Source organism: Mytilus galloprovincialis, chromosome 3, assembly GCF_965363235.1.
Source record: "Mytilus galloprovincialis chromosome 3, xbMytGall1.hap1.1, whole genome shotgun sequence".
NCBI lineage: Eukaryota > Metazoa > Mollusca > Bivalvia > Mytilida > Mytilidae > Mytilus > Mytilus galloprovincialis.
Window position 1 is genome coordinate 51,602,281 of NC_134840.1, and position 11,931 is coordinate 51,614,211.

The 11,931-nt window shown below is 32.5% G+C and overlaps 1 protein-coding gene across 1 annotated transcript in view; it reads right to left on the reverse strand.

The window, feature by feature from the left end:
• Nucleotides 1–11,251, reverse strand: part of LOC143066726 (uncharacterized) — a 65,269-nt gene extending 54,018 nt beyond the window's left edge. The window contains exons 1-2 of the mRNA XM_076239537.1: nucleotides 11,231–11,251; nucleotides 10,915–11,104 (exon numbers count right to left, since the gene is read on the reverse strand). Coding sequence (XP_076095652.1) covers nucleotides 10,915–11,104; nucleotides 11,231–11,251 — 211 coding nt within the window. The remainder of the gene's footprint in view (nucleotides 1–10,914; nucleotides 11,105–11,230) is intronic.
• Nucleotides 11,252–11,931: the final 680 nt, after the last annotated feature.

The following is an 11,931-nucleotide window of genomic DNA, read 5'->3' on the forward strand; positions in this document are numbered from 1 at the left end:
AACACCTTACAAATATAGATTTATTTCGTCCTCAAGCCACTACTAAATTGTCTATTCTACTTAATTACTAGTACACTTTGTACAATTCAAAACTTGATAATAAATTGTTCCAATAAGGCCTTTGAAAATGGTGGAATTTATTACTTTTGGAGTGTCAAAAACTCGTTGGAAGTACTTGATAAATTGCATGCATATATCGGTGATTTTGAATCTTTTCAAAGTTTTGATTTTTCTATCCTATATACCACTTTTCCTCATGTTCTCATTAAGAAAAAAATTCACACACCTAATTAAATGGACATTTAAAAAGTCAGAATGCGAATACATATGTTCAAACTCTTTTAGATCATTTTTTAGTAGCAACAAACATAGAAATATGTCAATTGGACATGCTCTGATACTATATCTGCTCTTGGATTTCTACTAGATAACATTTTTGTTCGCTTTAGAGATTCCGTATATCGTCCAGTTATCGGAATTCCAATCGGAACTAACTGTGCACCACTGATTGCGGACCTGTTTTTGTATTGTTATGTGTTACAATATATGACTTAAATCAGTAAAGACCAATCAAAAAATCATCTAATACAAAAAATTAACATAACTTTTCGATATTTGGATGTTGGCTCTTAATAATGACGACTTCAGTATATATATTAAAGACATGCACCCTGTTGAACAAACTTTAAATAAAGCTAATACTTACAATGACAACTGTCCTTTCCTCGATCTTGATATCTATATCATTCACGGGAAGTTTAATACAAAAACAAAATATGATAAAAGAGATGATTTTTTCATTTTCTATTGTTAATTATCCATTTTTCTATGGTGACGTTCCTTGGTCACCATCTTATGGTGTTTCTTTATATGAACTTGTGCGATTCGCTCGTGTATGTAATAAAGTATTAGATTTTAGAGAGAGAAATGTATGTATTACTGAAAAAATATTTCACCTGGGTTTTCGATATCACAAACTAGTCAAAACATGCACTAAATTCTATCATCGGTACAAGGATATCATTCGTAAATATAACTCAACATGCAGACATCTTATACGTTAAGGTATTTTACATCCAATCTTTTATGGTAATATTCTTTAAAAAGCACAAAACTGTCAGTATTCATCTCAAAAGCTAACAAAACCTTTAAACAGACTTATTAAGAGGGGATATAGTTAACTTACGATACGGGTGTCAGGTCATTAATGATTGCATATTTTGGCTTTAATATTGATTCACTTATAGGGTATTTCATAGGGATTACACACTTGTATTCTAAAACCAGTTGTTGGCATGACACGGGTTGTGTTCTTCTCATATGTTTTATGATGGAATAATACTAAACTCCTAACGGGAGGGACTGTGCTTGATATTGAAATGATGAAGACATACTATTTCAGTCTGATTAATTGAGGTCTGGAGCTTGCATGTCAGTAACTGCTAGAAGTCCTTTATTATGTATTATTGTCATTTTGTTTAGTTCCTTTTGTTATCTATTCTAAAATCTGACTCGGACTCATATACGTTAAAACATCAATATTAAAATTAAAATCAAATATATTTGTACCCTTCTGTTGAGTTAAGCCTTTTGCAACTAATTTTTATAGTTCGTTCTTATATTGTACTGTTACACCCCTGTGCCAGATTAGGGAAGGATTGGGATCCCGCTAACATGGTTAACCCCGCCACATTCTGTATGTAAATGTACATGCATGTGCCTGTCTCAAGTCATGAGCCTGTAATTCAGTGGATGTCATTGGTTAATGTATTACTAATTGATTTTCGTTAATTTTTTTGCACATAAATAAGGCCGTTAGTTTTCTCGTTTGAATGGTTTTACATTTGCCATTTGGGGCAATTTATAGCTGACAATGCGGTATGAGCTTTGCTCGTTCCTGAAGGCCATACGGTGACCTATAGCTGTTTATTTATGTGTCATTTGGTTTCTGGTGAAGAGTTGTCTCATTGGCAATCATGCATCTTCTTTTTGATATTGTTCAAAATGTCGGATTCTTGCAATAGTTGAAAGTAGTTTCATCTGTTATGCAGCTATCCTAGTGATTTTAAGGCCCTTTTTACAAGTTTTTGGTGGGGTTCGCGTTGCTAAGTATTTAGTTTTCTATGCTGTGCTTTGTGTACTAATATATGTCTGTTGTCTTTTTCTTTTTTAACCATGGCGTTTTCAGTTTGTTTTGAGTTTGAATGTCCCTCTGGTATCTTTCGTCATCCTTTACAAGGTTAAACACAGATTATTTTAAAATTCTCTTACAGTCATTGATTCCATCAATAACCAGATTATTGAACTGATGCATTCAAGTTTACTATCCTTCTGTCTCAGTTCGTGATGATCAATGTAACAAAAAAATCCCTTTTTACTTGTGCACATTTTTGTGTGAAGAACAGAGACTGACGATTAAAAGCAATTAATTATGTATGCGTTTTCGATAGATTTATTGTTTTTTTGTAACCACAGGATTTTTTTTAAAAGTGGGCAAGTTATCATTTTTGACACAGGAATTCATTTTGAAATAGTAAAATAAAACTGCATAAACATATCAATTAACATTCAAATCGTAATACAAAAAAAAAAATCTTTTTTACTTAAATCGGTAGCTTTTTGAACTACTGAAAAGTTTTTTTTTACCTCATATTTCAATACAACTAAAATGGATTTTCCTTTTAAAGGAACTAACAAAAGACAAAAATTTAAATATCGGTTGAGGTAATCTGTCAACCAGTTTGCCTATCTTTTGATGACTGTGTTTTTTAATTTGATAAATGTTTGTTTGTTTTGAGATTGTAACATAGTGATGATTGCTGTAACTAAATTATGTCTGTTTTGTTCGCGTATCGTTGTAAATGTAACGGAATTTGATGCGACTGTCATACAAGTGAGAGGTTTAGCGTTTTGCCATTTGATTAGGGACTTTCTGTTTTGAATTTTCCTCGGAGTTCAGTATTTTTGTGATTTTACTTTTTGTTTATTAGACCAAATGATACCTTTATTATCAAGAGTAGCTAGAAAACATATAGTATAACCTGCTGACCTTTCTTGTAATTTTACAGTCGTGATTGTTCTGCATATGCCTTATAATCATGATAATAATTATTTGTAAGGGACTATCTTAAATGAAAATTTTCTTGTTCTCAGTTTTAATGCTAGCTACAAAACAAACACGTGCTACCTCACTCATGAAACATGATAAAGACAAAGAACTTCGAAATTCGATAAAGTTTGGATATTACTTTTAATTAGTGTTGTCAACGGTTATGCCCGCGTCACACTGTCCCGATTTTAACGCCGATGGCAACACGATTATGGAAATTTTCAATATCGGGACTGATCGTATCCAGATCGGGCTATTCGTAGTGCCATCTTTAACCATCGTAGAACCATCGGCCACTTTTTCTAGCCTTCGGGGACAACTTCGGGAAGGGTTCTAAAGTTTTTAACATGTTAAAAAATCTCCGAAGGTGCGTCCGATGTTGAGGGTTCGTATTGAGTTCGTATCACCATCCTCACCATCGTAATGTCATCGGGAATGCATCTTTGAACATCGTATTGCATTCGTGTTTCCATCGTTTCCATCGGGCAGTTTTGACATTACGATGTCTACACGAATGAATCACGAAGCTACCCGAAGGTCTTACGATGGCAACACGTGAAGACCTCGTAATCCCGTCGTGTTGCCATCGAATAAAAGTACGAAGGCGACAAGATGGAACTACGACGGCAATAAATCCAGCTACAGTAATTTAATTTTCGCGCTAAGAAAGACGTTCACATAACATGGAGCTCATATCATATGATTCTATGAAAACAAGAAAGGTGACAGCGTTGTTTCTATTAATTCAAATGGAACCAGAAGAGCAGCTATTACAGGCTCAGGATTTACTTTTACAAGTTAAATATTATTTTTTGTCAATTTTTCATATCAAGTAACATAATGAAAATCATAAACGCGCCTCGTACACCAACACTGCAGGTCACGTATATGAGGAAACCGACTTTTTCTTCATTATTCTGATTTTTTATGTATCGTCTAAGTTGTTGTCACACGAATGTTTACTCCATAACCATTTTGTTTTCTACATGTCATATTTTGCCGCATTTGTTGCTTTCCCCACATCCTTCCTTTTGTTTATATTATTATGATATTCTCCTGGAAAGAGCTATAAAAGGGATCAACGAACCCATTACCTTACCTTAAGATAGATCAGTAAACATCGGCATAATTATGGGTGATTATTCAGACTAGTGCACACATTTTACAGTTCAAACAAGACAATGCCGAGCGTGGCATCCCCTCGTATGTAACATATTGGGGACAAATATGGACAATATATTTGTATATGACACATACAGAAAATGGTAAGTTGAATATGCATATTTGATACGTAAAATAATTTTTTTAATATTGTCTTTAGAACCAGCAGTTAAAAAAATGAGCAACCAATTTCCTGTGTATTATGCTATTTCAAGGAGAAAAAACAAGTCCATCTGCAAGACCTTGACCTTTGGTCTTGAACGCAAAAAATATCAGATCATTTAACAAGGAGGAACAATATACCAAATGTGGTTAAAACCTTTTGAAGCATATTGGTTATAGAGTGTCCACAAGGGAGATATTGCCTTGTATTACAACTGCCTCTGTGACCTTGACATTTGAATTTTAAAGTCAATAGCGCTTAAGATATTCTTAACAAGTAACACCATACCAAATTTTGAGCATTTTGGTTCTAGAGTGTCCATAACAATTCTATCTACACGCAACTAACATATAGTAGGCGAGGGGATAATAAACTAAGTTTTATAAGAATTAGACAAAAAGATACATCGTATGGCCATCGCGCCATCATCGTAATCCATCGTGTAGCCTTCGTAATCAATCGTGTAGCCTTCGTGATCCATCGTGTAGGAATCGGCTGATATATGAAGCTTAAATACCCGTCTTCGGTTAACCTACGTATGTCCATCTTTTGCTATCGTATATAATTTCGGCACCATCGTATAGACTTCGTTATTCATCGTTCTTGCATCGGTCACTTTTTGGTATTTTAACGAGATCGGGACCAACTTCGTACGAACTTACAATTTTCGCATTCGGATGTCCATCGTATATAAAAATCGGGACAGTGTGATGCGTGCATTAACCAGTTACCCGTCGGAAGGACCGATTACCGAATACCAAAAACGCTTACCGATTAACCGGGCTTTTTTAAAAATTTTAATAGATTTGATAAACATGAGTATTGAAATCATTGAATAATTTTGTTCTATTTAACACATTATCGATGTATTAATTAATTTGACAGATAAATTATCCAGTATATTGATTGTTGATCCTGAAAACATCATATGAATTAGAATTCTCTCTCTTACCACTTTTTATAAATCTGGTAAGAAAAGGAAAAATTTCATGTGGGAATAGGAGGAAAACTTATGCAAACAAAGGATTATACTGTACAAACATTTTTTAATCAACTATTAATTGACCAGCGTTTTTTTTTTATTATGTAATGTAACATAACATATAATATGTTTGAATCTGTATGAATTCTGTTTTTTTTTTTAACAAAATAAATATGAAAGAAATTAAAACAAATATAAGTAAATTATTTTTATTACTTTTATAACACAAATTCAAATGTAGATTTAAGGAAGAATAATATAACACAAACAGCACCAAATCACACATTGTAGCATAAACATTAGACAATCACTGTATACAAGTCTATTAAAGTTTATCAATCTGTGCCATCCCTCTAGATGATTAACCTTGGTCCTTGTGTTAAATAGTGGTTCCTTAGGTGACTGTTCTGTTCAACCCAGTATGTTGTTACATGTAGTCTGTAAAAGCTGTGAAGTTGATGTTGGTATCAATCTGATCTATGTCTGTAATACGGGTCGCCGACTGGGATTCTTGTGGTTTTGTACTCGAAATTCAATTTTGTACGGACAAAAGTGACTTTTGTTTAACAAAAATTAGTTTAGTTTAACAAAATTTGTAGCATACTACAAATTTATGATTTTGTCATACAAAATTATCTTTCAGTGGACAAGACAAAAGTTCATTTTTGTTACACAGACTTGACTTTTGTTACATGATTTGAAAATTGGGCGACAAAAGTCAATTTTGTATGCAAATTAGTTTATTTTGGATTCTGTGAACTAATTTGCATACAAAATCGACTTTTGTTACACAAAATTGACTTTTGTGAGACAAGATTGACATTTGTGAGACGAAATTGACTTTTGTGAAAAAACAATTGACCTTTGTGAGACAAAATTGTCAAAATTGAATTTTGTCTTACAAAAGTCTATTTTGTCTTACAAAAGTCTATTTTGTCTTACAAAAGTCTATTTTGTCTTACAAAAGTCTATTTTGTCTCACAAAAGTCAATTTTGTCGTCACAAAATTGAATTTTGTCGTCACAAAATTGAATTTTGTCGTCACAAAATTGAATCTTGTCTCACACAATTGACTTTTGTGTTTTAATTTTAATATCAGGTAACAAAGGTCAATTTTGTATGCAAATAAGTTTATATTTGCATACCTTTTTGACAAAATTTACTTTTGTCATGACAAAAATAAATTTTGTCTACAAAAATGGATTTTGTCACGACAAAAATGAATTTTGTCATCACAAAATTGAAGTTCTCATAAAACAAGTCTGTATCACATAGTTTTGTAAGACAAAAATGATTTTGTTATGACAGAATTGAATTTTGTACAAAACCACAAGAGTCCCATTCGGCGCCCCGTATGTAAGGATAGATAGGAAGAAAGTGGTAGGCTGAAGTTGTAGTTGGTGTTGGTGGTAGAGATCTTTGAGTAAAGTCAGGAACCTTGTATATACTAGTACACTCTTGACTGGAAGTAAACTGTGTATACATTGCTCCATCAACCATTGTGTGAAAAGTGTACAGGTTGAAGAATAAGCTCGGACAGGTGTAAAATGTACCATCACCATATACTAGTATGATATCTGCAGCTGATAAAGGTGTTAGATTCTTTTGTGTACTGGAGATTAGCATACGCCCTAATGTGTTGTCGTCTGTTAGCAGGAATGGATCACCTTTGGTTGTACGTGTCCAAATACCATCTATATTGATTTGATCAACAGTTTTGGTAAAACAGGTAGGTTCCTCTTGCGTTTGTTGTACATTGTGTTCTTGCATGATGGAAAAGTTCAAAGTATTGATGGGCCTGTTTGTCGTTTGGCTTTCATCTTACTCCGACTGCAATGTTGTGGCTTGTACGGAGTATCAGGTTGTTATATTTTAAGAGTATACACATGTACTTTTATTCCATATCTTAACTTAAGATTATATTTGGTTATAATATTATTTACATCATGATTTATTAGTATAGCAGACAATATTTTAAGGTTACAAATTAAAAAAAATTAAGACTCCATTCTATTTATCATAATTTTTCTTTATTTTCAAGTACAAATTCAAAATGTTTTAAAGTTTAAACATATTTTATTTGCAAAAGTAGCAAAAGGGATTGGATCCAAGTTATAAACATTTTAAATAAATCTAACTCCAATCTATTTATCATAATTTTTCTTTATTTTTAAGTACAAATTCAAAAAATTAAAAATAAATCTAACTCCAATCTATTTATCATAATTTTTCTTTATTTTTAAGTAATTCTTTGATGAAAAATAAACATATTACAAATATACAAGGTATTATACATAAACAGTGTACCAAATATGTTATGCTTTTAATAAAAATCAGGTAAATCTTAGGTGAAATTCTTATTAACCTTGATTGTTATAAAAACAAATATTTTTATTTATCAAAACATCATTTGTTATTTGAAAGTGGGAATAGAAGGAATAGTATTTTTAAAAAGTGGGAATAGGAGGAAGACACCATTGTCGAGTATATTGATTGTTAATCCTGAAAACATCATATCAATTAGAATTTAGACAGTTTGTCTATCAGCTCGGGGCAAGATACTAGGGAAACATAATTAGTATACATGTTTTTAAACAGTAACTTTTAATCAGTAATCCGATTAAATTTAACGATTTACACCATTATTTTATTTTCTATTTGTTATTGCGTACTATATCTGAATGTGCAACATACATCGTGCAAGGCTTTGTCATACTTTAAACGAAATGCCAACTCCAAAATTGTGAAATATACTAGTCAACAAAAGAAACGATACACGGCTTTAGAATAAAATTTATCAAAAAGTATAAAAACAACAACAAAATGAGATACACTATTTTAAAAAGCTTTCATATGCAATGTATGCACATATGATAATGAAAATTAAAACCTTTCGGAAAGTAACCAAATTCCATGTAAACGTGCGAAGGGTGCACATTAATTTTGCGGAAAGTTGGACACAAAATCGACACACAATTGTCTAAGTACTAAAATGAATTTTTAAATTTGTTTCAAAATATTCAATATGCTAATCAGGTCATGTTCATGTTGTAACTAATGGGTTGAAATATTGTTTTTTTAAATTTTGGGTAAAAAAAGTGTTTTCGTCTCAAATCAATGTTTTAGACAACACACTGTAAATTTGGAATCTTTAGGATTAGTTTAAGACTGTTAACGTTTTTTTTTAATTTCACTTTACACATACTGTCAATGGTACTAGTAAATCAATTGATAATGTTTACATTTTAACGATTTCTTGTGGTGCAGAACTTTGCTTTACAAATAAATAAAGAAACTGTACAATTTTAAAAAAAGAATAGATAGCAAACATTGTCTTTATCTTTAAATGAGAGGTTGACATCATTAGTTGGAACTTCTGTTTTTGAAATTGTAGTTTTATTTTGATTTTATCAAAAAACTTGAATTTCGTCAAATGACGTCATGAAAGCAAAAAAACCTTCTTTTTTAAACGGATTTATATTTCCATGGTCATGAAATATCACTACCTTCAATATTGGTACTATAAACTATATCTTTAATTTGAAAAAAAGTCGTGTATCGTTTCTTTTGTTGACTAGTATACAAATCAACGTGAATGTAATTAATGTATACTTGATGCTACGAGTAACAGGCTTAATTATTTCAAATTGAAACACTCCATATTTTTTTTTAGACATCAAGAAAAATTGAAAGAAACATCGATTTCAGACATACTCAATTCGACGAGATCAAGAATGTTTTTTACTTTTCAATCTAAAGTTAAAACAAACGCCATAGTTAAAACGGTGTATTGGATAATCAAAAGTCAAACTTCGCCATCAATCCTCGCCCTTATAATGGCAACTTCAATTCATCGTATTATAAAAATGTAGATTTGTAGGGTACTATATATACATAAAAGCATCGTGGTGCAATCGGGAAGCCAATGGAAAATATTTCAATGCTACCTTATTACGATTTTACAGCGACTATACCGATTTCACTACGTCTTTATTACGCTTCAACTGCGATATTGATACGGTAATACATTTTATTCTACGATAAGGAAGAAAATAGAACGCTACTACTATGCACTTGTCGTCAATATTACGACCATTCAACGATACTTCTGTGTCCAAGCCACGATAATTGCACGACCTCATTCTGTTGATAAAAAAAAGGATGCAATAACTTCTACTTTTAGTTCAACAATGGACACATATGAGCAAATTAAAGTTATTTCGTTAATCTTTAATTCAGCTGCACCGTATCGATTTGGCTGAACAGGCTAAATTTTTTGTTTTAAGGAAAAGGAAAAGACATACTGTACATCCTACGTAGATATAGGAATATGTTGTGTGAGTGCCAATGAGAGAACTCTCCGTCCAAATAACAATTTATAAAAGTAAACCATTATAGGTCAATATACGGCCTTCAACACGGAGCCTTGGCTCACACCGAACAAGCTATAAAGGGCCCCAAAATTACTAGTGTAAAACCATTCAAATGGGAAAAACCAACGGTCTAATGTATGTTTTGTTTGGCGCGCCAATGGCTTCAGTTAAAAGAAGACTTAAGTTTGGGCATTGCGACCAATTATCAAAGAAGTAAGGATGAAGGATCAACAATCATTCTCTATTTTTTGAAGGATGCCTCCATAAACGATTAAGGAAATTTTGAAAGAGAGTAAGTCCTTAAATTGAAAAGATATTCTAGAGTACACCCGATTCAGAAAGGCACCGACTATCCGTCTGAAAATTGTAACTACCTTAAGGCACTGAGCTTCAGTACGATTTCAGAGTCGCGCGCAATACTGTAAGTATTTTTATTCCTGTCCAACAGAACGAAATGAATAGACATTTCTAAAGAATTACATAGAAGAGTGAACGTATCACACGCTTGTGGTGAACTCGGTGCAAAGCATGTTGCCACAAGAAGCCCGTCTTAAGCGGATTATTGTTTTGTTACTTAAAAGTTTTTGTTCTCTCATTAGTGTTCCCTCCTTTGGTGGATGCAAGCTACAAATATTTATGGATAGATGTAGGAGGATATGGCTACATATCGGACGTCTTGATTTACAACGCACCAGAATCGAAGTTTCCAGTGTCAGACCCCTTGTCTAATCCCAAACTGAACATGCCATACTTCATTTTGGATGACAGATGACATCGATTTTGGGTTGAGATCTGATTTGATGCAGCCATATTCAAACGGGCAGTCATAATGTACTGGAGTGGTAGCTTAATAGACTATTATTGAGATCGTAAGACGATTGGGAAGGTCTTGGTTGAAGCGTATCAAGACCGTGTTAGCCGTGGTAAGGTCTTTTTTGACGAAGAATGAGTTAGTTACTATCGTAGCGGATAGGCTCTTACCAGGACCACATCAAGTTCGTAGTATGAGTGTGAAAACTTGGAAATTTTAAATATTCAAGCCAATCATAACACAATCTTACCCCGATCTTATTTTTCATAGATCATAATGGGATCTACATGGTTTAGGTCTAGTAAGATATATTACCTTCTTTTGATATGTCTGCAGGGCCACATCGTCCTGTGTATACAGTCTTTGTATCATTTGTTTCTAATCCATCCAATAAGCAAATATATATCTTTTGGTCCACGCATCCATAAGATTTGGAAGTGAAATTCCACTGTGATGAGTTTGGACATTTTTTATCATATCCATTTGCATATATCAATATAGTTAACTGAAAAAAAATGGGTAATAAAAATAATAACATTAATTGTAAATATAATTATAAAAATGGTAATAATAATTTCTTTATTTAGAGGGTAAGTACAAATGCATACAGTTAGTTATAAATTTAACTTACACGTAGCTTATTCACAGTCATATAATCTCGATAAAACAAACGAAAATGGCCGATTAGGTTATTATGTTAATCTACTACGCAGATGTTAAAAATATATTGACTTACTATTATGCAGCAATCCAAATATTTTTCAAAAAAAAATGATACTTAAGATATTCATTATATGATTGTGACTGAAACATGATTGCTTGGATATAAAAAGTAGGGGTATGAGTGCCAATGAAACAACTCTTCATCATCAAAGTCACAACCATTATAGGTCAATTTAAGGCCCTCAACACGGAGCCTTTGCTCACACCGAACATCAAGCCTTAAAGGTAAAACCATTCAAACAAGAAATCCAAAGGTCTAAAATTCTTAAGAAACGAGAAATACTTATAAACCATATCAACAAACGATAACCACTGAACATCAAGCAACCAAATGCAGCGGGTTTAAAAAGTTTGTATGGCAACAACTTTCACTCTTACCATGAAACAATAGTGTAACCTCCGGACATAGAAAGACACACTATAAAATATCAATTAAAATGGTTAAACTCAATCAAAAGACATATAAACAAAAACAAATGAACATACACTAAACAAAAACATTCGATTGACTCTGTTTATGCAATGGTTATTCTAAACGGGCGATCAGAATTACTTTTGTGCATACTCATACAATTATCTCCTTATGCACCAAACACACTAGATCAAGAT